This window comes from Neovison vison, chromosome 7, assembly GCF_020171115.1.
Source record: "Neovison vison isolate M4711 chromosome 7, ASM_NN_V1, whole genome shotgun sequence".
NCBI lineage: Eukaryota > Metazoa > Chordata > Mammalia > Carnivora > Mustelidae > Neogale > Neogale vison.
The window spans coordinates 186,858,076-186,883,692 of NC_058097.1; the positions used below are offsets into that span (position 1 = coordinate 186,858,076).

At 40.5% G+C, this 25,617-nt stretch overlaps 1 protein-coding gene across 2 annotated transcripts in view; it reads left to right on the forward strand.

The window, feature by feature from the left end:
- The window catches only part of TTC17 (tetratricopeptide repeat domain 17), a 118,993-nt gene that overhangs the window by 90,683 nt on the left and 2,693 nt on the right, over nt 1–25,617 (forward strand). For both annotated transcript variants that reach the window (XM_044259116.1, XM_044259117.1), the window contains 5 exons: nt 1,422–1,542; nt 3,724–3,883; nt 4,795–4,878; nt 23,714–23,833; nt 25,414–25,557. In XM_044259116.1, the coding sequence (XP_044115051.1) occupies nt 1,422–1,542; nt 3,724–3,883; nt 4,795–4,878; nt 23,714–23,833; nt 25,414–25,557 (629 nt within the window). The remainder of the gene's footprint in view (nt 1–1,421; nt 1,543–3,723; nt 3,884–4,794; nt 4,879–23,713; nt 23,834–25,413; nt 25,558–25,617) is intronic.

Consider the following 25,617-nt stretch of genomic DNA (forward strand, 5'->3'; position numbering starts at 1 on the left):
GGTACCTTCAGGCAGAATTAGTTGCTCTCCCCTCCGTGCCGTTGTCCCGTACTGTCACTCTGGCAGTCATCCTTTCGTATCCTAGGATTTGTTCATGTTTACCTTCCTCCCTGGACTGTGAACTCAGGGGCAGGCCCCTTCTGTATTATTCCCCTGACTATTCCTAGTGCCTCAACACAGTTCCCATTTCTTTATGATAGATGCTCAATAAATGCTTTTCAAGTGAATTTCTTAAACATTACAGAAAAATAAGCTTTATTGTGAAACTTACGGTTTAATTCTTTTGGTTATTCATTTAAACAGAGTTCATTTGAAACTCTTCCAAACTGTTCCATTTTACTTAAATCTAGAGCCCTGCTTATACCTCAAACAGTTTTCTGTTATTGGCAAATTCCCACATTATAAGAAAAAGTTACACAGAAGCAAAGTTCTCCTTCCTGTCCATTCATTCTATCGTAAGTCTTCCAGAAGACCCCCATTCCAGACAAGACTTAGTTGGGGACTCAATCTAAGTCAAGGGCCTGTACACAAAAGGTAGTACCTGTGAAGGGTGTCAATTAACAGAGCTTTAAAAGCCCAGTATAGCTTTAAATAGCACGCTGATTGGAAGCATACATGTTGGACCCAGACCGATCTGGATCTGGATCCGAGCTCTGCTGTCCATTAGCCAGGTAACCTTGGGCAAGTCACCTGATCTCTCTATGCCTCCATTTTCCCACCTGAGAAATGAGCTGTGGATATAAGGCACTTAGTACAGGACCTGAACACACAGTAAGTGCTCTGGAAATAAATGATAACCCATCATTATCACTGTTATTCCCCATCTGCTGCTTTTCTGTGCAGCAGTGGTTCTCTACCAGGAGTGATTTTGTCTTCTCAGGGCACATTTTGGTTGTCCCATCTGTGGTGTGTGTGGCAGAGGGGGAATGGGGGCTGCTACTGGTTCTATAGGGTAGAAGCCAGGGATGCTCCTAGACATCCTCCAGTGCACAGGACAGCCCCACACAAAGCACCCCCCAGCCACAGTCAGTCCTGCGAGAATGGGAAACCATGCTTTAACCATACATGCTCCCCCTAAGTTGGAGCTGTCTTTATAAAATCAAGATATAGAGGGGTAAAAATGAAACTTGGTAAGATGTTAACATCGAAGAATATCTTAGCTCTTATCTTCCGTTGATCAGTCTTAAATCCAGTGGACTCATTTATTTTTACTTCATCATCTGTCTTTGAGCCCAAGAGTTCACTCAGATAATCTTATTCCCTTTGCTGTGAATGACAAGATTCTAATTCTCTAGATGGTAAAAATCCTAAAGACTAGAAGAATGACTGGCACCTCCAAATATGCCAGCCTGGGCGAAGTAAGACACTGTGGGTTCTGTTCCTTTGCAGTCGTGTGCGTTGATGTCATACTTTCCTTCTAGGAAAAAAGCGTGACTACCAGAGTCTGGGATGGCCCAGCCCAGACGAGTGCCTCAAACTGCGCTGGGTAGAGCTGACTGCCATCGTGAGTACGTGGCTTGCAGTTTCTTCAAAAAACATTGAGTGAGTATCTTAAACCCTCGCTCCTTTGTGGCATTTATGTACCAGCGAACCTCTTGGGTCTCTGTTGACTTCAGGGATGCCCTTCTTTGTTATTAGAGGAGTCGTCCTTTTTAGGCTTAGAGTTTCTGAGGCTGACCATTGCTGACCACAGGCCACGGGTGGACGCAGTCCATTGTACTGAAGCAGTGAACATGCCCTCCCTTCTTAGGGCCTTCCCCCACACTTTGTAAGGTCTGCAGAAGTATGGAACTTACTTAGTTTGAGTTAAAGACTGGATCCCTCTTTATGGAAAAACCTGTGTTTCTGACATTGTGTACTTAAAAAGGGAGCCAGAGCATCTCTAGATTTACAAACACCTACCCAGTCACAGGCTGAGCCAAGGTGCCCCTCCGGTAACTGAGTTTTCCTCCTTGGATACTCATTCTCTTTTGCTGGCTCCTTCTCTGCCCTTTAAATGTTGATGTTCCCCAAGATTTACCTCTAAGCCTTCTTACCTTAGAATCACTCCGAGTCAGACTGATGTACTCCCAGAACTTCTGTCACCACCAATATATTGACAGCACTTGAATTTGAATCTCCATACCAGATTTTTCCTCAAATCATCTGTGCAATTACCGACTTGGCCTTTCCGCCTAGAGACCTCTGAGACCCCTCAACCTCAGGAAAACCAAACTCATTGTTTCCTTGTCCACTCGCCTTCCAAAAAATCATTGTTCTGTGTGTTTTCTGTTTCTTATTCTTAGTAGATCGCTCCAGCAGTGCTTAGGCCAGAAACCTGGGAGTCATCCTTAATGATCCCTTTCCCTTCACCCTCAGATCTGGTCTATTACCCTTTCTTACTGCTTCCACCCTCTGAGTGTTTTTCAAAGCCATCAGCTTTTCTCCATCTCCATTGCTGTCCACTTAAGCCAGATCGCCATCATCTCCACTTCGTTCCACTCAGTAGGTGCCTAGCCGGGCCGCGTGCTTTATTCACTCTTGACTATTCTGCCCCTTATCCCTACAATACTCAGACTCCTTCCTCAAATACAAGTCAAATAATTCTTAAAATGCTCTACTAACTTCTTACTGCTCCTTACCATGGTCCACAAAGCCCTTTGTGATCTGCCGCCATATGTCTTTCCATCCTCGCCACCCTCCCTCCTGTCGGGCCCTTCACACTGGTGTTCCTTTGCGTGGGGTGATGTTCTCGCCACCTTCTTCCCACCTAGTTCATTCACACCCTGGTCTTGACTTAAATCTTGGTTCCCGAGGGAATCCTTCACTAGCCACCTCCTTCCTCCATCAGCAGAGGGGGAAATACCTCCCTCCCCGTAGGGTACTGACATTGTACCTTGTTTTCGTCTTTGATAACATCTGTAATAACCGAGCCACTCACAAGACCACAAGCACCATAGCAGCAGGGATTGGCGATGTCTTGTTAATTATTGTACCTCTGGTGTGTGACACGTAGTAGGCTCTAAATAAATAATGAATGAATGTTTGCCTAATACATATTAGCTTTAAATAGCTGGAAATAAAATTTGGCCATGCCAGTTTGCCATTTCAGCATATATGAGAGTATATAACATTTAGCCTGCAGATAGCAGGAAAATGACCACTTTGGGTCTACAAAAGGGAGTTACATGGATACATTGAATAGCTGTATCTGTTTAAAATATACTATCTAAACTTTGGGTCATTTTTTCTGTGGGGTGGGCTTCTGTGCATAAAGGGAAAATAAAAGATAGGAACCACTTGCGGGTATTTATCACTGAAAAGGGAATTTTTACCCCAAAAACAGAAATCCTAGTCTAAAGCCCACCAGGTTCAAAACTTCCCCAGTGAGAAAAAATGGCCAATGGCAGTGACCACACCAGACCCCATGGTGCATAGAAAGGAGGTAGCTTGAGTGGACCAGGAAATCACTGAGTTCAGGACTCTGATTCCAGCGCTGCTCCTTTGACCAGGGCTACGTTCTCTGCTGATACGTTCAGCAAACAGTTATCACCAGGCACTGGATTCTTGCACCTATAAAATGAGAGAGCAGACTAGATCACCTCTGCTGCCTCTTCAGTCTGTGAGTCGTGGTTCCAGACCGTCCTGGTAACATTGCAAAGTTACGATCAGCCGATTATTAATACTCTTGCTCCCCACCCACTCGGGTTTCCCATGGCTAACATGGCAATCTCCATTTTCCAGCATCACAGAACACATCGATTTTGCCACTCCAATACAGCAGCCGGCAGTGGAGCCACTTTGCAACGGCAATCTGCCCACAAGCATGCACACCCTGGACCACCTGCACGGGGTCTCCAACCGGGCCAGCCTGCACTACACGGGCGAGAGTCAGCTGACAGAGGTGAGTGCCAGGCCGTCTTCAGCGCGGCTGTACTTGCTAGCGCCCAGTGGTGCCGCGGCTCACAGCAGGAAGCCCGGGGGTCGGGCCGCGTTTCAGAGGGCCTAACTCTAGGTGGCTTTAGGCCAGACCTGATTTATTTCAGGTCCTGGGATTGAGTTCATGCTTTTCTTTTAAGGGTCAGGAAATTTGAATTCTGATTCACTCCTCAAGGTAGGTAGCACTCTGCTTGCCAGCGGACAGAGGCTCTTGTCAGGATTATTTGGGGCAGCTTATTCTCCTGTTGGCATTCTTAAGAAGGCAAGGAAGGTGAGCAGACCCGGCATATGCCTAGCGGACAATGTACTGGGAAGGACAATTGAGAAACATACCACAAATGACCAAGAATAGAGGATTTGTTAAATAAATGTTGTACAGTTAGAGGATAGTATACAGTGGAGCCCCCAAGAAAGATGTGGTAGAAATACATTTATTGGCATAAAGAAATCTTCATGTTATGTGAAAATATAGGTGACAGTAGGTAGTGTGATCCCATATTCTGTGAGAGAGGCAGTATGTGTGTACACATGCTATTTCAGAAAAATCCCTGAAACCTCAGTAGTGTAAAGATACTAACACTGGTTGCGTCTGGGTGACAGGAATACAGATAGTTTTAATTTTCTTTATTTACTCTCTTTTCTAATGTTGCTGTAATGAATATGTTTTACATGTCTGTAGTTTTTGTCGAGTGGGAGGGTACGGAGGGGATGCTAGGTTTCCATATGTCTTCCCCAAAGTGCCCGACCAGCAGGACCACAGCACATACCCCAGAGCAGCCGCTGGCTTTTGGGCCCTAGTGTCCAGCTCAGCGTCAGCAGCGTCACCTAGATCCTGCTCCTTTCCTTGCTCTCACCTGCCGTCTTTCCCTACACCAGGTACTGCAAAATCTTGGCAAAGACCAGTATCCACAGCAGTCACTCGAACAAATCGGCACACGAATTGCCAAAGTTTTGGAAAAGGTGAGTCGCCCTGTAGGAAAGCTGGAAACTACCGTCTGTCCACCTTCTGACTTTCCCAGATTATTTGCTACTAAGTGGCTCTAACCTCTGTGTGAGTTACGTAGCACTTAGTATAAAGGGAGGACGTGAAATAACCCACCACTGAGTTTCCATTACTTTTCCATTGCTTTTTCCATCCCTTGGTTAGTACTCTTTTTGGCTGCTCTGTGTATCTTCTATGGTGGAACCTACCTTGTCAGTTTTGTCTTTTTTTTTTTTTTAAACCACACATGTTGAGCCCGTGGCCTTTATTCGTGCCCTGGCCCTCAGTTTTGTCTTCTCTACTCCAGTGTGGAGGTGGGGCTCCTGGCAACCAGGGAATCTCAGTATATGACGTAAGTCGGGTATTCTGGTGGTGAAGAGTAGTTGGTATTTCAGGTTGTGGATGGGAAACACAACTTTAAATACTTTCTTCTCTTGAAATAATGAAACAAAATATCTGCAAAACTGCGTTTTCATAGAAGCCTGGAGAACATATCACAGCATTTCTAAGACTGTTCATCTGTTTCTGTGTGATCTTTATGTAAAGACGGAGTTTTATAAAACTAAAATTAATTATTTTATGGCTAAGTATCTCTCCATTTTATTAATATACAATGTTAAAGCAGTACTGTAACCTGATGAGAATCTACTGGGCTTCCGGCACGACATGGCAGTGTGGCAGGAATAGGGAACTCATGGTAATTTTAAACACAGGAAATGGGAAAGACATAGCATCACCATTCTGTGTCAGTTCTGAACCCCATCTGGCCGTATGTCACCAGTTCCCCTGATGACTTGCATTACAAGAAATATTCCTTGATTATGGTCCATTTTGGTTTCCTGGGCTTGGTTCCCTAATCTCTTTCTCCATTCTTGACCCTTCTCTCTGAGTGGTCTTTCCTTTTCTGTAAGAAAGGCCTGTGTTTGCAGTTGAAAAGCTCACTCGTCTTGCTTCCCACCTTTCTCTCCCTTTTAGTCCAAACTGGCACAACCCCTTTAAAAGACTTTGTAGAGGGCGCCTGGGTGGCTCAGTGGGTTGGGCCTCTCCCTTCAGCTCAGGTCATGATCTCAGGGTCCTGGGATCGGGCCCCGCATCGGGCTCTGTGCTTAGTGGGGAGCCTGCTTCTCTGCCTGCTCTCTCTGCCTGCCTTTCTGCCTGCTTTTGATCTCTCTCTCTCCGTCAAATAAATAAATAAAATCTTTTAAAAAAAAAAAAAAAAGACTTTGTAGACCTTCAATTGGTAAGTCACTGCAGACAGAACCCACATCTCAAATTTCTTCAAGAAGGTCCCTGTCTACCTTGGATGTGAGTCCAGGGTGTAAATACCCTTAAGATTTTTAGGCACTTTTTGTCTGTGAGAGCCTTATGAGGCTTACATCTATATCCTTCTGAGGCAGGAGTAACAAAAGGTCCTACTGCCTTGTTTCTGATTTGAGCTTGACCCCAAGGCCATAGTTTTACTGGTAACTTTCTGGATTTTTTTTTTTTTTAACTTTAAAATCTCATGCTGATTGGAGAAGCTGACAATTGAAAAAGTTTCATTTTCTAACCCTGCAAGTCCCAGCTTGAAAGCAGTTTTTCTAAACCCTTCCCCAAAACTGTAGTTTCTAAAGTGCTCTCTCTTTTAATAGCTTTTCAAAAACCCTTTGTCACTCTCTGCATTCTTCTTGGAAGTCTTCCTAGCCAGATCTACAACTTGGTTAGGTATTTTTGCTGTATTCTAAGATACAGCCTCAATGTTTTACCAAGAGATAAGTCTGCCCCTTCTCCAGCTTCCCGTCCTGATTTCCTCCGTGCTCATCCAGCCTCCGTGAAGAGTCTCACGGCTGCTCTGCAGTTGTAGTCGACCCAGTCCTAGAACTAACACCACAGGTTCTAAGTGTGTGGTATGGCCACACTCTATTCTGAACACCAAACACTATTTCAGTTCTCCATTTCTGCCTCAGAAGCCACTCCAGAATCTACTGGCTTCAAACAAAACCGTGATTTGCTCAAGACTGTGCAGTCTGAGCCAGACTCAGCTGGACATTCTTCTGGTCTCCCTTGGAGTCATTCATGCCACTGAAGATGTGTGGAGACTCATCTGGGACTGGCCACCGAAGAAGGTTTCACTCATGTGTCTGAACCTCCAGTGGAGAGGGTGGAATATCTGGGCACAGCTGGGAAGCCCTGCCTTGGTTGTCTCCCAGCAGGGTAGCTGGACCTTTCTCCATGATGGCTCGGGGCTCCACAAGGGTGAGAGCAGAAGCACACAGGCCTCCGAGAGCCTGTGCGTAGCCTGAACTGCCACGGCACCGCTCTGTCCAAGCGCAGAGTGCTGGCACCTGCTCGGAATCAAAGGCCGGGGAAACGTCCTCCATCTGCTAGCAGTAACAAAGAATGCATGGCCCATCTTTAACACACCGTGGGTCCCTCCAGAGGAGCAACAAGACTGACGGCATCTCAACAGAGATGATAGAAACCAGAGGCCAGTGTAACAACATCTTTCAAGCTGGAAGAGAAAAACTGCAAGCCTAGAATTTTATACCAGCAAACATGTCCTTCAGATATTAAGGTGAAATAAAGATGGGTTCAGAGAAATGAAAATTCAGAGAATCTGACACCAGAGGGCCTGCACTGAAATAACAACGAACGTTCTCAGGAAAACATCCCAGATAGAGATATCGACATGCAAGAGGGAATGAAGAACGCCGCAAAGACAAATGTAAATGAACAGTAGCCACACAGTCATAGCTGCAGGGCCCTGAAGCGCCGCGCTTTTACGTGTCACTAAAGTGCACAGTAACAATAACAGGTGATGGGAGGGAAGTAAATGGAGTTGAAAAGTTCTGAGGTTTAATTGGTATCAGCCAAGTACTAAAGTAATAATTTGCATAGGACTGTGATAAGTAAGAATACAGTTTTAAGCTCTAGGCTAACTACTAACAATGGTTTTAAAATGTAATTGAACAGAAGGAAAATGGAATAATGTAAAACATTTGATTAAAGAAAGTCAGGCAAGAGAAAGTGTGCATAGAAATAAAATGCAAATGGTAAAATAGGAAGTAGAGATTCCAAGCGTATCAGCAGTTAGGTAAAAAAGATTATGTAATTTAAGCATTTAGTATGGAATGGATTTTTTAAATCGAACTATATGCTGCTTATAAGAGAAACACTTTAAATTACAGAAGTGTTGAGAATATGAAGATGGAAAACAATATATACCATGCAAACAATTAAAAAAAGAGAGCAACGTTGTCGTCAGAAAAAAATAGACTTTGAAGCAGGAAGCACTCCTAGCATTTGAAGAGCTAAAATGAGAAAGATCAATAATGGCAAATGTGGGAGATGCTACAGAGCTACCAGAACTCTCATGTGTTGCCAGTTGGGAGTATAACCGTACAGACATTTTGGAGAAGTTTGGTTGTCTATTAAGCATATATGATCCAGGAATTTTAGTGCTAGATATTTATCAAAGAGGCATGAAAATACATGTCCACAAAATACTTTATGTTCACAGCAGATTTATTCCTAATAGCCAGAAAAACATTGAGGTGCCCATAAATAGAAGAATGGAAGAACAATGGTGTATTTACATGGTGGATACTAATTATACTAATGGATTCAGTAAGAAAGGTCCAACATCCATATTGATGAATCTCAAAAATACTACGCTAATAAAAGAGGTTGGACACAAAGTACCTAGTATGTGAGTTCCAACTATATGAAATTCTAGAACAGGCAAAACTCACCTGTGGTGTTAGAAATCTGATCACTTGTTGCTTTGTGGGGAAAGGGTTGACGGGGAAGCAGCCTGAAAGGACTTTGTAGAGTGTTGGAAATGTTGTGTATTTAGTAGTAGTCAAAAGTGAATGTTTTACTTAAGATCTGAGCATTTCTGTGTAAATTATACCTATTTTCAAGAATGAGGGTTTAAGGATCTTAGACCACCAGAAACTGAAACAGACTTGAACGAAAAATCACTGAAGGAATTTCTTCAGGCAGAACAAAAACTATCCCAGATGGAAACAGGAAAAAGCAGAGAGCAACAGAAAGGGTAAATATTAGAGTAAATATAAATGAGTGTGACCATACAAAGTAATGACAGTAGTAGCTTCTGATGGGAAAGTGTAATAGCATCAGGTGTGTCCCTCCAGAGGGAGTCCCTGCTTAGCCCAGAGACCCTTCTCTGCCTGCTGCCCTTTGCTGCTAGGCCACAGTTCAAGTGCAAGAGAACAAGTCAAATGATGTATTATGGGAACTATCCTGGTTTTGATGTTCCAAGTTCCATATAAAAACCAGTATCTTTTGTGATAGCTCCTTGAGTCCTGGAAAGAGCCTCGCTCTTTATAAGAACCACGGCACCCTGAAACTCGGAACTGGCTTTTCATGAGGTGTTCATAGTTTATTTCCAGTTCTCCTAGTCTAGTTACAGTTACCAACTGAGGTCATTTTTACTATAAGCTATTTTTCCTGGTAAGAGAACATCCACCCTTTATTAGGTTTTCAGGAAAATAGAGCTAGAAGGTAATCTAGTAACCATGTCCATTGTGGGCTCACAGACCAATCTCCATGACCTTGAGTTACTAACTTTAATACAACTCCTCTCAGACTTTAGGGTCCACCAGAATCACCTGGAGCGCTTATTAGAGTCCACAGTTTGCTGGGCTTCTTGAGTTAGTAGGACTAGGGCTGGGCTTGAGTATGGACATTTCTAGTAAGCTGTTGGCTGATACTGCTGGTAAGAAGATCACATTTTGAAACCGCTGCCTTAGAAAATGACAGTGATGACAAATAAAACACCCCTTTCTCATTTATCACTCACAGAAGAACAAGCATGTCCATATCCTCTTTGCTTCCAGCTTTTAAAATAGTCATTATCATTTGTCATTTCTTGGAAAGCCCAAGGAGTTTATAGTTTGCATTGCCATTCATTATCTCCTTAAGTGTCTGCAGATGACACTGATTAGTCCCCAAGTGAAGGTTAAACCCTCGAGACGCCGCCCCAGGTTGCAGCTGACGTCGCTCCCACATAAGCTGCTCGGACAGCGCTGCCTCCCCAGACGTGCAGCACACCACAGCCATTGCCAAGCAGCCAGTTTGTGTGCCAGCTCGCCACCTAGCCCTGTTCGACCTGTGTGCTGGTGCAGAGTGGTTCTTCTACTTCCATCCCCTGCTCCCCCTGCTAGGGGCTCGTGGGCACCTCTCCATGCTGAGTAGATCTGTGGCCAACCCAGTTTCGGTCCAGACCGACCCAGCTGCTCCACCTCTTTTCTAGTCCAGCCCCCCTCACAAACATGGAGTCAAGCTTGCTCGAGTCTCTTCCCCACCCCCTGCCGGGCATCAGGGCCCCGTTTGACCCCAATGCATCAGCTACCCCAAGGCAATTGTCATTCTTCCCAGCCAGCCCACTTACAGCTGTGCTTCTGGTCACTTCCTTTTCATGGACAGTGGGGAGGGGAGGAGTGGGCAGTTTCTCTTGGCACAAGTTTGTCTTCAGCTTTCATCTAGTCCCACAATGGAAAGATTTATCGTCTATCACACAATGTCAAACTTCTGCCATCAGACCCCGAGGAAGTTGGCTCCGCACTGAGACTTTAGTTTCATCTGCATCTCCCTGGGCATTCTTTTATGCCACAGTGCCTTGGCCACATTGAACCAAGGCTGTGAAAGTCCATTCTGCTGCGGCTACCACTCTGCAGTATCCACTGCCAGAGGATTTAGGGCCAGCTAGATAAATATTTTATACTCGCACAACTCAGTAGGGCACTTGTGGTCTTGCCTTCGGTCAGAAGGATAGAGTAGGAAACCCAGTAAACCAGCCATGCAGCTTCTCATGAGTTTTTCCAAGAATTCCCCTAGCAGTCTGGCAGCAGGCCCAGGGACAGTTATCTGCCCCTTTCCCCAAGTGACAGTTCAGCGACAAGGGATCAAGTCCACATGAGCTGAGTATGGGAACAACCCTAGTTCAGAAGTTGCAAGTTTCATGCAGGAACCAATAACTTTTACAAGAGTCCACTGGGCCTAGAGTGCAAGAGTTCCAGCAAGGGACAAGAAATGTCACACTTGGGAATGGTCACAGTCCTCCCCGTCCACTGCAGTTTAGGCAGGTTGTATTTACTATAAGTGTGTTGGCTGATAACATGGCTGGCATTCTACCTTTATTAGGTTTCCAGGGTAACAAAGCTAAAAGATTTAACATGAGATTAATTTTCCCATGAATACACATGGGCAGGGTGTTAGGTTTTAGCATTATCAGGGAAGTAGCAGAATTAAAGTAATAATTTGTATTTTTAGTCTGGAATAGTTTAAAGGTGCATATTGTCGTTTCTAGGCTCATCATTAAAAGAACAGTTGAAGAATGTATAGTTAAGGAAAAATGGAATAAAAAAAACGTTTGATTAATTCAATATAGCAAGAAAGGAAGACAAAAGGAATATAAAATAGAAATATATATTATATGTAAAATATAAAAGTGGGTAAAATTAAATACAAATAGTAAAGTGTTAGAGATAAGTACAATACGTCATTAATGACAGTAAATACAAAAGGACTAAGTATTCCAATTAGATTACCAACATTATCAGACTGGGTTAAAATACTGAACCCACTTATGTGCTGTTCACAAGTAACACACTTCACTGTAAGATAGTAAATGGTTGAAATTAAACAGATGGGAAGAAGATATACAAATACTCGTCAATAGAAAGCTGGTTTAACTATACCAGCATCAGACAATGTGGAATTTACAGGAAGAAGCATTACTACAAAAGAGACGATTAATAATAATAGAGTGGTCAGTCCACCAAGAATATACAAAATTGTAAATCTGTTTGATGAAACCAATAAGATAATTTCAAATTATATATGACAAGCATTAAACATTGGCAGATCTAAACAGAGAAACAAATGAGTCTACAATCATAATAGACATCAGCCTCTCTCAGTAAGTGGTAGAACTAAACAGACAAAAAAAGTAAAAATATAGACCATCTTCCTAAAAAACAAATTTGACTTCACATATTTATATAATGTTTCATTAAACTGTGACATAATTCTCTTTTTTAAGAAAGCATATGGCTCAATCAGTAGAGCATGCAACTCTTGATCTTGGGGTTATGAGTTCGAGACCCATATTAAGATAGAGCCCACTTAAAATAATTTTTTTTCAAAATGCATGTGGACCATTTACTGTGTTAATCATAAACTGAGTCATAAAATTTAAAATACTGAAATAATTTATAGAGTATTATTTTCTGGCCACAGTAGAATTAAATTAAAAAAATAAAGATCAGAAGCAGGAGGATAAATGGAAAATCCTCAGCAATTTTGGTGGCATTAAACAGTACACCTCTGTGTAACCCATGGGTCAGTGAGGAAAGCCCAAGCAAAATTAGAAAGTATTTTGAGGAGTGCCTGAGTGGCCCAGTTAACCAACTTCCTTCAGCTCAGGTCATGATCCCAGGGTCCTGGGATCGAGCCCTGCATCTGGCTCCCCACTCAGCAGGAAGCCTGCTTTTCCCTCTCTCCCTGCCACTCCCTGTGCTTTCTCTCTCTCTCTCTCTCTTTCTCTCTCTCTGTCAAATAAGTAAATAAAATCTTTTTTAAAAATAGAAAATATTTTGAAAAAAAAAATAGAAAATATTTTGAAATGAATGATAACAAAGGTAAAGCAGGTCAAAACTTGCAGGATGCAGCTAAAGCCGTGCTTGAGGGAATTTTATAGCCCTTAAATGGATATATTAGTTAAAAAAAAAAAAAAAAGACCAAAAATCAGTGATCTGTGCTTTTATCTCAAAAAGCTGGAAAAAGGGTGCCTGGGTGGCTCAGTGGGTTAAGCCACTGCCTTCGACTCAGGTCATGATCATAGGGTCCTGGGATCAAGTCCCACATCGGGCTCTCTGCTCAGCAGGGAGCCTGCTTCCCTCTCTCACTCTCTCTCTGCCTGCCTCTCTGCCTACTTGTGATCTCTGTCAAATAAATAAATAAAATCTTTAAAAAAAAAAAAAGCTGGAAAAAGAACAAATCAAAACTATAGTGAGTTATTTCTTGCCAGTGACATTGGCAGAAATCCAGAACTTTTATAGGCTCAGTGAGGCTGTGGGGAAATTGGTGCTACCATTCATACATCCTGGTGGAAAGGCAAAATAGAATAACCTTTGTGGAGAGAAAATTGACTCTATCTAATAAAATTATATTCATTTACCCATGTAGCCAGCTTTCAGGAATCTTTTCTAAAAATACAAAATTAATACAAAAATACCTATGAATAAGTCTGTTGATGGTAGCCTCACTTGAAATAGCAGACTGGAAACAACCCATATGCCTAACAGAAGAAGACTGAGTAAATAAAAAGTCCTCCATGGGTGTTTATTTGGTGTGAACATCCTCACAATGGAATCGTTTACAGCTGTCAAAAAGAATGGAGACAATTTCTGTAAACTTTTATGAAATAATCTCAATGATACAGGCAGTGAAAAAAAGGAAAAGGAAAGTGGGAAAAAAAATCACCTCTCTGATTACAATATTTTGCTTTTTAAACAATGACAAGGTTGGGGATGTGTGTAGAGAGAAACATATTTCTTTTTAAAGATTTTATTTATTATTTGACAGACAGAGATCACAAGTAGGCAGAGAGTGAGGAGGAAGCAGGCTCCCCACAGAGCAGAGAACCTGATGTGGGGCTTGATCCCGATCAGGACCTGAGCCAAAGACAGAGGCTTTAACCCACTGAGCCACCCAGGCACCACGAGAAACAGATATTTTAAAATGGAAGTGTAACTTTTAAAAATACTTTTAAATGGTTTTCTGTGGAGGGAAGAAAGAAATTGGTTAGGAAAGATCGGGCATGAAGCTAGATTTTCTTGACTCTATATTATCTTTTGTTTGATTTTGAAAACAAATATTTTGTTTAATATCAAAACAAATTTTAATAAGGCAGTTCCTAATTAAAAGTAAAATTAAGTGAGCCCGACCACATAGTCAGTTGGTAGTAAAACCATACCAAGAGGAACTATTCCAAGTGACTTTAAAAGACCATTATTTGACTACCTCCCTGATGGGATACTTACCCTACGCACAAAAGAAAACCTTACTCATTTTCAATAATACTATTGTTAGAAATATTGATATTGTCTTGAGATTGTATGTGTATGCAATGCAAAATAAATGAATAATTTTGTTGATGATGTTGCAAACTAGAGTTTGGCCATGGGTAAAGGACATAAAAGTGTGAGAATGATGATGTTAAGTAAACGTCTGTAGTCGTGAATTAAAAATACTAGCAAAACTTTCTCATATATTTACACATTTCCTAACTTTATTTGCTGAAAAGATTAATATCAGTGAGTAACCCAGTATTGATAAGCACACTTTATGCCAAGATATTGATCCTTAGATACTAGTTTCCACTAAAAGGAGCAAGAATTCCTTGGAGAAATGGCTTCTACCAAGTTCAGGCAAGCAAAGAGACTCCCAAACTCAACAAAGGTTGTGTCAAAAGAACTCAGAGCCAACTGGAATATGTTCCCATTGGCCAAAGATGGAACACTTGGAAGCAACTGAGTGGGTAGATCACATCACATATATTAAACGATATTTAGACTCCCAAATTCATGCTGAGGATTTGGTTTTGGAAGATACATGGGAACAAACTTGGGTTTTTGTTTTTGTTTTGTTTTGTTTTTCCTAATATGAAAAGAAAATAACCAGCATCTTTCCTTTCTTTCTAAATGAACTGTACTTTAGGGTAAATGATCCAATGATGAGAAAAAGTCTCTCTATAGGAGTATTCCAAGTAGTAAACTAGAAATAATAAAATTAGAATATTACAGTTTCGCCGCTCCTAATTAATTTATGGCAGTGATCATCACTCGCTACTAACCTCACAAATACACTCAGCGCGTGGGTACCATTGGACATTCACGTTACCACCTGTGAAGCGTTTGGCCACCCTCCCTCCTCAGTAAGTCAAATCTGAGGCCAGTCAAGCCTCTGACTACCAACTAGTGGGAAATACAGGGGCAAAGGAGCGTGTTAAATGACTCCTGGGATACCATCAGCAGAGACCAGACTGGAAAACTACAGGATACATAACCCCATTTCTTCCACAGAAATGTTAAATAGTAGATGAAGATGAACCCTCGGTATCAAAAGACGCTTAAGGAACACATTAACCAATGGCAACATGCAGACTTTATTTAGATTATGATTCAAATTATAAAAGCAGAATGAACTTGCATAAGACAGCCAGGGGAAACAGGACTATGGATGATACTAAAAAATAATTTTCAATATTTTAAGCAAGCTTTGTTAACCTTGTTTTAAATATGAGTTTTTATCTTTTAGAGGTACACACATGGAAAACTTACTGATGAAATTATGTGAAGTCTGGGATTTGCTTCACATTAATATGGATGTGGGATTAGAGGAAATCATAAGTGGCCATGAGTTGATAAGTGTTGAAGCTCGTCAATGAGTGCATGGAAGTTCTTATACTATTGTCTTCTTTTGTATATATTTGAAATTTCTCATTATAAAATATTTTTAAAATGTTATCTCAAAGGTGAGCAAACAAATAACCATACCAGAAATGAGGAAGTTAAAAAAACAAGTTGACATCTCTTAAACTAAAATTATATTTATTTAAGTCAAATACTCATTGGGTGAATTAGACACAAATAGTGAATGCAAGCTTTGTGTAAAAAATTACCTAAAAAGACGGTAAGTGAATCAACAGATTCAGGAAGCATGCCATATTCCAAGCTGGATAAGTAAAAAGAAATCCATGCCTGACTACGTCATAGTAAATCAGCAAAAACAAAGGTATCTTAAGAGCATCTGTTTCAGTCAGGGCACTGTCAGGAAAACAGAAACGACATTAGGTAATTCAGAAGAGCAAATTGAAGGTTGAGAATTGATTACATTGTTGTGGGAGGGTGAAAAAGGAAACTCCTGACTCCAGTAAGCTAGAAATACCAACTGCTGGGCCTGGCACCCAAGCCTAGGGATGAGAGAAACAGGCAGGCGGTGGGGTTTTCAAAATCTCAGCGTTCACAGGAATTCTGGCAAGTGGGAGTTCTGGCTTCTGAAGAGGGAGCATATCCTGGCTGCTGAAGGGATGCAGTGAGGCTGGGTCTGGGAGTGCAAAATATCGTTTGTTGCTCAAATGATGCTGACAGGTGCAACACGCAAACAGGAAGAAAAAAGTCCCTTCTCCCTCTTGCCTTTCAGTTTCCTAGGTTGCACATTTGCAGACCCTGACAAGAAGCCTGCTAACAAAGGAGAAATATGATTTGCAGAGTTCTAGCCACAGTACCTCAGAGCAAATTACAGAATTTTGAATTTGCATCTGACCACTTGATAAAGACCACAACGTTTATGCATGAATTTACTCACAAACAAATGTGTCGCAGAGGCTTAGTGTACACCGAAGACTTTTTACGTGCTTGGGATAAATCAGTGAGGAAAAATTTAGACAAAGACCTCTGCCCTTAGGAAGAACAGAAGGGACAGATTACCTACAGAGGAATGATGGTCAAAATGACAGCCCGTTTCTCAAAACACCTATCTAAGCCAGGTGATAGTTTTGAAAACATAGTGGGCCCTCCTAGAATTGTGTACCTTACAATGAGAGAAGAGTAAACACATTTAAAGATAACTGGAAAAAGTTTACTACCAGGAGTCCTACCTAAACGAATTTTTCTGTATGAAAGCCAAAGAAGGATTGTCTGAGACCGAAGATTTGCTAAGCAAATAAAATGATACATGCGTGCAAACCCAAGCAAATATGTCTGTAGAAAACAATAATTTGTGGGATTTTTAAGAGAAATGACTAAACAGAAATACTGTGCAAAACAATACACATTTGAGTGTGGGATGATCGGAGTTAAAGTGTTCAAAAGGCCTCTTAATATTTAGGAGGAATGAGTTAACATATTGCTTGGACTTATGTCCAATATTGAGTGAAGATTTAAGGTTAACCATTAAAAAGAATGCAGATCCCAATCCTTTGAGGATAAAATAACGAAGTTAGGAAGGGGAGGATCAAAAAAAAATTAATGCAAGAAGTGGCCAAAAAAAAGAGCATTTAAGGGTCAGAACAACAGCAACAAAAAGTGATAAGAACAAATAGAAGTCAAGAAGTAGACAATCTTAAAAACAATCTGTAATAAGGGGCACCTGGTGAGTGTCTGCCTTCATTCAGCTCATGTTGTAATCCCAGAGTCCTGGGGTGGAGCCTCTGGTCAGGCTCCCCACTCAGCAGGGAATCTGCTTCTCCCTCTGCCCCTTCCCCCCCTTGTGCTTTGGTACTCTCTCTCACTCTCAACTCTTTTTTTTTTTTTTTTTAAGATTTTATTTATTTATTTGACAGAGAGAGAGTGCACAAGTAGGGAGAGCAGCAGGCAAAGGGGGAGGGAGAAGTAGGCTCTCCGCTGAGCAGGGATCCCAGTGTAGGCCTTGATCCCAGGACCCTAGGTTCATGACCTGAGCGGAAGGCAGCCGCTTAACTAATTGAGCCACCCAGGCACCCTCAAATAAAATCTTAAAAAAAAAAAAAAAAATTCTGTAATGTAGCAGTCAAAATAATGTCAAATCGGAAATTTTTTAAAGATTTAATGAGTCATGCCTGAAACATAATACAAACATTGAAAAAAAATGGTAAAGAACATATACCAGATATCTGGTAATCAAAAGAAAGGTATAGTTATTAATTACCTGAAAAATATATTTCAAAACAAAAAATTATTAGGAGCAGAGAAAATTACTATGTAATGATAAGAGATTTAATTCACAGGATACACCAATTCTAAACTTACGCATACCCAATAAAGTAATCTCAAAAATATAAAGCAAAAATGATCCACTGGAAGAAATAAAAAATACCGACATAAATACCGTTCCCCACTGTTAATAAGCCAATCAGTGTCTGAATCTATATTCATGAAGTGTATTAGTCTGTGGTTTTCCGTGCTTGTAATGCTTTGTCTAGTTTTGTTATTAGGTTAATAATAAACGACATTGTATAATGAGTTAAATGTTCCTTCCACCTTATTTTTCCAGAAGACTTTATACAGAAGTGGTATTATTTATCCCTTAAGTATTTGATAGAATTAAGCAGAAAGCCATCTGGGCCAGGATTCTTCTTTGTGAGAGATTTCTAACAACAAATTCAATTTCTTTAGTAAATATTCAAATTATCTCTCTTCTTGAGTGAGTTTTGGTAGTTGTATCTTTAAAGAAATTTGTCTACTTCATCCAAGTTGTTGAATTTATTAGCATAAAATTGTTCATAATTCTTTTTTTTTCTAATTCTGTTAACATCTGTGGGATCTGTAGTAACATATTCTCTTGTAATTCTGATGTTGTTGGTACTTTGTATTTTTTCTCTTTTTTTTTTCCTTATCAGACTGACAGAAGTTTATCCATTTTATTGATTTTCTCAAAGAACCGAGAACTCAAGGTTTCGAATCCATTGATTTTTCCCTGTTGTTTTTATTTTCTCTGTCATTGTTGTCTGCTCTTATCTTTACTATTTCCTGTCTTCTGCTTCTTAGGATTTAATTTGTTGGGATTTTTTTAGTTTCTTTATGTGTAGGTTTAGGTTATTTATTTGATCCCTTGCTTTTCTAAGGCAGGTGTTTAATGTTAAAAGTTTCCTCTAAATTCGATTTTAACTTCATATCACAAATTTTGACATATTTTCATTCAGTTTAAAATAGTTTATAATTTTCCTCCTAATTTCTCTTTTGATCTGTAAGTTATTTTGAAGTATGTTATTTGGGTTTCCAACTATTGAGCATTTTCCAGATCTCTTTCTTTAATTGATTTCTAATTTTATTGCAGTAAATGAACTAGTTCATGTGACTTAAGTTCTTTTAAACTTATTCAGACTTGTTTTATGATCCAGAATATGATCTGTCTTGGTAAATATTCCATATACCTCAGAAAAGAATACTTTTACTGTTAGAGTATTCTAGAAATGTCATTTAGGTCAAGTTGTTTGATAATATTGTTCATGTCTTCTTTATCTTTACTGACTTTTTTGTGTATTTCTTCTGTCCGTCATTGAGAAGCATGTTGAAATCATCAGCTGTAATTCTGAATTTGTATATATTTTATTTTCTATCAGTTTTTGATTCTTGCATTTTTAAGTACTATTATTAAGTGCAGAAATCAGTGAAACCAAAGAATGGAGATCCACAATCTAAAAGTCGTTTCTTTGAAGCACTGCTCAGGCAAAATTAATCAAGAAGAAATAAAGTACAATAACCAATATTGAGGGAAAAGGGAAGCAAAACTACAGCTAAAGAGATAAGAAAATGATACAATTAACAATTTTATGCCAATAAATTTCAAAACAATTGTAAAGAAGACAAATTTCTAGAAAAATGTAATTATCCAAATTGATTTGGTAATATAACTCAAATAAATTGCAGCAGTACATTAAAAAAATCTCCTCACAAAGGATACAAGGCCTATTGATTTTACAAGTGAATTCTACCAGACTTTTAAGAAGTACACCATCTCAATATAAATAGACTCCTCTGGACAGCGGAAAAGGGAACAACTTCCCAATTAATTGCTTGAGACAAGACCAGTGTCTTGAAAACAAAACTAGACAAAGACATGAGAAAAAAATAATACTGTAAGCTCACTCACAAACCTAGGTATCAAAATCATAAGCCAAATTTTAACAGACAAAATCCAACAGGATATATTTTTCTTTTACAAGATGCACCTTGATCCAGTTGGGTTTATCCCAAAAAATACAAAAATGGTCTAACTCTAGGAAAACCCTGTATTTCATCAACCAAATTAAAGGATTAATATTATGAAATTATTTCAGTTGATTATATTTGATAAAATGCAGCACCATTCATTAAAGCTAATGCAAATTGAGAATAGACAAAGACTTCCTTAATCTGATGAGAAGAATCAACAAAATATTTCAGCAAAGATGATTCTTAATGGAGAATATTTAAAATAATTCTTTGAAGTCAGGAAAGAGAATGCCCACCATCACCACTTTTTTCCAGATTTGTACCAAAAGTCATAGCAAGTACAGTAAACCAAAAAAAAAAAAAAAAGAAAGAAATAGTGTAAGTATTAGGAAGAAAAAAACCCAAAGTATAATTTAGAAATGATGTAATCATCTACATAGCAAACCCAAAAGAATCTACAAATTTTTAGAAATAATAACATTTTTATCAAGATGGCTGCCTCTAAAGTCAATAAAAATAAGTTGCATTTCTATACAGCAACAGAAGGTATTAGAAAACATCATTTTCAAAGTATTTCCATTGCTACAAAAATATAAGGTCCCCAATAATAAATCTAACAAAAAATTTGTAAACTCTGACTGCACAAAGTGATACAACTTTATTGAAAGGCATTTTAAGACCTAAATAAACCAAGATATATAATGTTCATGGATAAGACAACACACATCATAAACATGTCAGTTTTCCCTAATTTGATTTATAGAGTCAATGCTACTATAAACAAAATAGCAGCAAGTTTTTCTTTTCTTTCTTTCTTTTCTTTCTTTCTTTCTTTTTTTTTTTTTTATGGTACTTGAAAAGCAGACCTTTATATGGAAGGATAAGGAATAGACATGACACTCTTGAAAAAAAATGTGAGAATTGCCTTACTTTTATGAAAAATTATAAAACAGACCATAATGCCTTGTGCTCAAGGATAAATAGAAATAATGACAAGGGGGACTACATAGAAAGCCCCGAAACATACTGACATACATTGGGCTGTGGAAGATCAACAGGGAGAGAGGGGATTTTTGCAGGAAGCTCTGCTGGGGCAATTGCTGAGCTCATTCATCCTAACCTCACAGCTGATACAAAAAAGGAATTCCGTGTGAATTAAGGACTGGAGTATGAAAAACAAAGCCTTAAAAATTGGAATAAAATGTAGGAGATAATCTTTCTGCCCTTGGAATAGAAAATGATTTCTTAAGATATTAAAGTACTAACTAGAAAAGAAAATGTGACTAAGTTCACCTACATTAAAGTTTAAACTTTTTTTTAATTAAATACATTTTTTAAGTGAAAGAGAGGTAAGCCAGAGTGAGAGAAAGTATGTGTGACACATTCAACCAGCAAGGGCTGATACGCAGAACATAGAAACAAATCAGTGAGAAAGATAAATAATAAAATAGAAAGATACATAAAAGATGTTGACAGACGTTTCACTGAAAAAAGATGTGTGTGGCCAATAAACTCAAGAAACAGTATCAGTCTCACTAATGACCAGGAAATGCAAACTAAGACCACAGTAAGATGCTATTTTATCACCACTGATGACACCAAGAATTAGAAAGGCTAGAAAGCAAGAAGCACTTCTAAACATTGCTGATGGAGTTGTAGATTGTTACAGCACCTCTATGGAACAAGTCGCCATTTTCTTGTTATGTTGGACATTTACATGTCTTGTGAACCAGCAAGCCTACCCGTAGGTACCTACTCTAGACTAGAGAAACTCTGCACGTTTGTTTGCAACAGAAAACTTTAAAACAGGAAATATTTCAGAGCCCCCATCTACAGAAAAGGGATAAATGCATTGTGATATATTTACTTAATGGACATTTCATTGTGCAGCAAGGAAATTGAATGAGCTAAAGCTACACACAACATGGATGAATTTTAGAAATAGAGTGTTGAGTAAAGAGTTCAAGTCCGGGGCACCTGGGTAGCTCCGTGGGTTAACCCTTTGCCTTCAGCTCGGGTCATAATCTCAGGGTCCTGAGTTCGAACCCTGCATCGGGCTCTCTGCTTGTCAGGGAGCCTGCTTCCCCTTTCTCTCTGCCTGCTGCTCTGCCTACTTTTGATTGCTCTCTCGTTTTCAAATAAATAAAATCTTTTAAAAAAAAAAGAAAAAGTTCAAGTCCCAGAAAACTCCTTACCACATTAGACCACTTTTATAATGCATAAGAAGTACACTGAGTACTTTATTGTTGAAGGAAATGTGTGTGTGTGTGTGTGTGACAGAACACTTTGAAAAGGTGATGGGATAAGAAACACAGCATTTAGGATAGTGTGTGCCTTGGAGAAAAGGCAAGATGCTGGAATTGTTTAAGAACACATAGATGGCTGGCTGCAAGTTCATTCTAGACCAGGGCGGCAGCGTGTGGGATATTCATTATTTTATGTTTTATAGCATAGGGGTATATTTTTTCATATAATTATTATGTATATATAATTACATAAACATGTTCTTTCGTATGTGTGAAATATTGGCATTAAAGGAAGATAATTTGAGTTTTAAAAAAAGAATGCTTTTGAGAAACCAATCAAAAGGACCATGTCACTAAGTCACTGAGAAGGGGGAATAAATCAGGCAGTCTCCGATTTCTCTGCAGCAGCCAACCATGCCAACAGGCAATGGAACAATGCCAACACATTATTCAAGGAAAGAAAGAATGAGCCATGGTTTTATATCCAGCCAGCTGTCCTTCAGGTATGAAGGCTGAAGACAAAAAGTTTTGAACTTTCATGATTATATCGGTTTGCTAGGGTTACAGTAACAAAGCAGCACGGACCAGGGACCTTAAATGGTAGAAATTTGTTTTCTCGCATTTCTGGAGCCTCCAGGTCCAGGATCTGGGTGACGACAGGATGGGTTTCCTCTGAGGCCTCCCTCCTCAGGCTGCCGGTGGCCAGAGACTCTTGCTTCCCCTCCACAGGGCCTTCCCTCTGCACACGGGACCCTGACGTGGCTCTTCCTCTTCTAGAAATCCTTCGTATAAATCCAGTCTTACTGGATTAAGGGCTCACGCTGAGGGCCTCATTTTAATTTAATTACCTCCTTTAAAGACCTTATCTCCAAATACGGTTACATTCTGAGGTACAAGAGGCTGAGATGTGTCTTGGAGAAGCACAATTCAGCCCATAACAACAATCTCAAAAAAGAATTTTGTTCCCACCAACAGTACTGGGCTGAACCTCAGTCAACCACGACATGATTGGGGAAACCACACAAAAGTCATGTCAGTGGTCAATGAATGTGTTGAACTGCAAAACCAATATAGAAAACAAACTTTGGGGAATAGGGGGATAGAACAATATAAATACTATATGCCCTGACAATGAAGAATAATAAAATGACCAAAGAATTATATTGGAAGAAAGAAATAAGATAGCAAAAATCAGGGCAGGTTTTCTGTGATGGTCAGGAGTTAGAGACATCTGTCTGCTTAGTGATGGTCGGGAGTTAGAGACCATCCATCGAAAGGGGCAAATGAAATAGACAGGAAAATCCAAAATTAGATCTAAATTAAATACTGAAATTTTGTATATGGTAAAGGTAGCATCTCACTGGGTGAAGAGAGATTAATTATTTGTTAAATCTTATTGGGACAACTTAGTAACCATTTAAGGTGGAGCCATATTTTTTATACCAAGTTAAATTTCAAATGAATCAAAGATTTAAATGTGAAAAACGAAACTAGAAAAGTCCGGTGGGGGGAGGGGGAGTTCTGGGGGGAAAATATAAAAATTTCTTGATAACCTTCAAGTAAGCGAGACCTTGTCAGCTACAACTAAAAATCCAGAAGCCATCTAAATTAACAAACTGAACTATGTAGAAATCAAAGCCTGCATTGCAAAAAAAACAAAACAAAAAAACAAAAAACACCACCACCACCAAAGGTCCAAAAGCAAACATCAGAAAACTGAGGGAATGTATCTGTAATTTGTATCACAGGCAAGAAGTCCTTTGCTAGCTATTTATTTATTTATTTATTTATTTATTTATTTATTTATTTATTTATTTATTTATTTATTTAAGAGACACCAGCCTCAACTAACCATTCCTTTGTAGAACCAGACCTCCTGGGTCCTTTCCAGCATGGCAGCCCTCTACTGGAGAGTGAAAGGCCAGGGAAAGAAGGCGATCGACTGCCTCCGCCAGGCCCTCCACTATGCTCCACACCAGATGAAGGTGAGTGGGACTCAGGGGTGCGAATTTCTGTCTCCTGGTCCTTTCCTGTTAGGAGGTTTCAACGAGCCTTCCTCATGCACAGCCAGTGAGATAGTGGCAAGAGGCGAGCACAGGCTGGAAGAACCTTCGACCCCGCTGATGCTGCTGCAAGCCTGGGAGTGAGACGTACTCCCTCCCCTTCCCTGCCTCCGCAAGCGGAAACAAGGGAAAGTCTTCAGGATTCCATCATTTAATGCCCCTTCCACTGTGTTCAGAGCCACCCAATGTACAACAAATACACTGGCCTAGGCAGGCCATCACCCTACAAGTCCTTCTGGGATTAGCCTACACCCAGGGACCTGGAGGCCTGTGACACTTGTTTTATGTGTACTGCTGATCTGAGCTTGTTTCCAGATCCTGAAACTGAAGCAGTTTCCATCTCTTCTTATCTATGGGCCAGTTCCTGGTCTCTGACTTCACTTTTTCCACAAAAACAGAAAGCCCTGCTAACTCAGTGTCACATCAATCTTTTCAAAAATGCCAGTTCTTGCTATGATGACTGAGAACGTTCAGCTTTTCAACAGCACAGTGGTGTCCACACCGCTGAGTTCTGCATTCGCCGCCACATCTCAGACTTTCTGAAGACACAGCTTGGGTCTTGTTTGCTCGTAAGGGCAGCATTTGGAATGGTGGCAGGAGCTCTGCCTCTTGCTGGCTTTGTGACCTTAGGCAAGTTATAAAGCTCTGTGACCTCATATAATGATCTCACTCTGTGAGTGTCCAGTAAGGACACAGGTGGGTCCTTTTTCCCTAGGGCTTCTGTATCTCCTGGAGAACCCTGTACAGTGTGATACAGGTGGGGCTTGCTGAATGCACTTAAAGGACTAAGTCTTTGTGCTGGTAACAGTGTTGCTATTTGTTCTGCCCATCATTCTGTGCTCTTACTTTCAGCCAGAAGACACTCTAGGTCAGGGGTCAGGAAACCTTTCCTGCAAAGGGCTACCCAGTAAGAAATTGAGGCTGTGTGGGCCAGACATCCTCTGTTGGAGTCAAGTCCCTTCTGCCATGCTGGCCTGAAACAGCCGCAGAAATACGTAAAAGAACAGGAATGGTCACATTCCAATAAAACCTTACAAATACAGGCAGCAGGCTAGATTCGGCCTGTAGGCCAGAGTTTGCCGGCCCCTGCTTCAATCAGATGATGCCATGGGCCTTGCAGAAGACACTTGGACTCTTCAACAGCAGGACTCCAAGTGTGGTCTGTGAACTGGCCATTACTGTTCATTACCAGTCACAATGAGTTACTGCCCCAGTAGTAAACCAGCAATTTCACTAAGCAGACTGTTTACTTAGTTGACTCATCTGCTTTGTGTTTTGAGGCCAGACTTTCCTAACGAAACAAGTAATGCATTGGTTTATGTCTTCATGCATCTCCCCATGGGTCATGGGCCAGTTGCAAACAGAAGACCGGCAGGTTAGGTTGCCTTACTCAGTCACTCACCAGGAGAAACTTAACTGCATTATTTATGGTCAGCACCACCAGGAACCAAAGCCCCAAAATCAGTATCGTTTCCTTCTCAGCCTTCTCCTTCCTTTCCCAGGACGTGCCCCTGATCAGCCTGGCTAACATCTTGCACAACGCCAAGCTCTGGAACGATGCAGTCATAGTAGCCACCATGGCCGTGGAGATCGCACCACACTTTGCCGTGAACCACTTCACGCTGGGCAACGTCTACGTGGCGATGGTGAGGTCGCTGGTGTGGGCGGAGCAGATCACCTCCGCCGCTGCCTCCCCCGGGCATGCC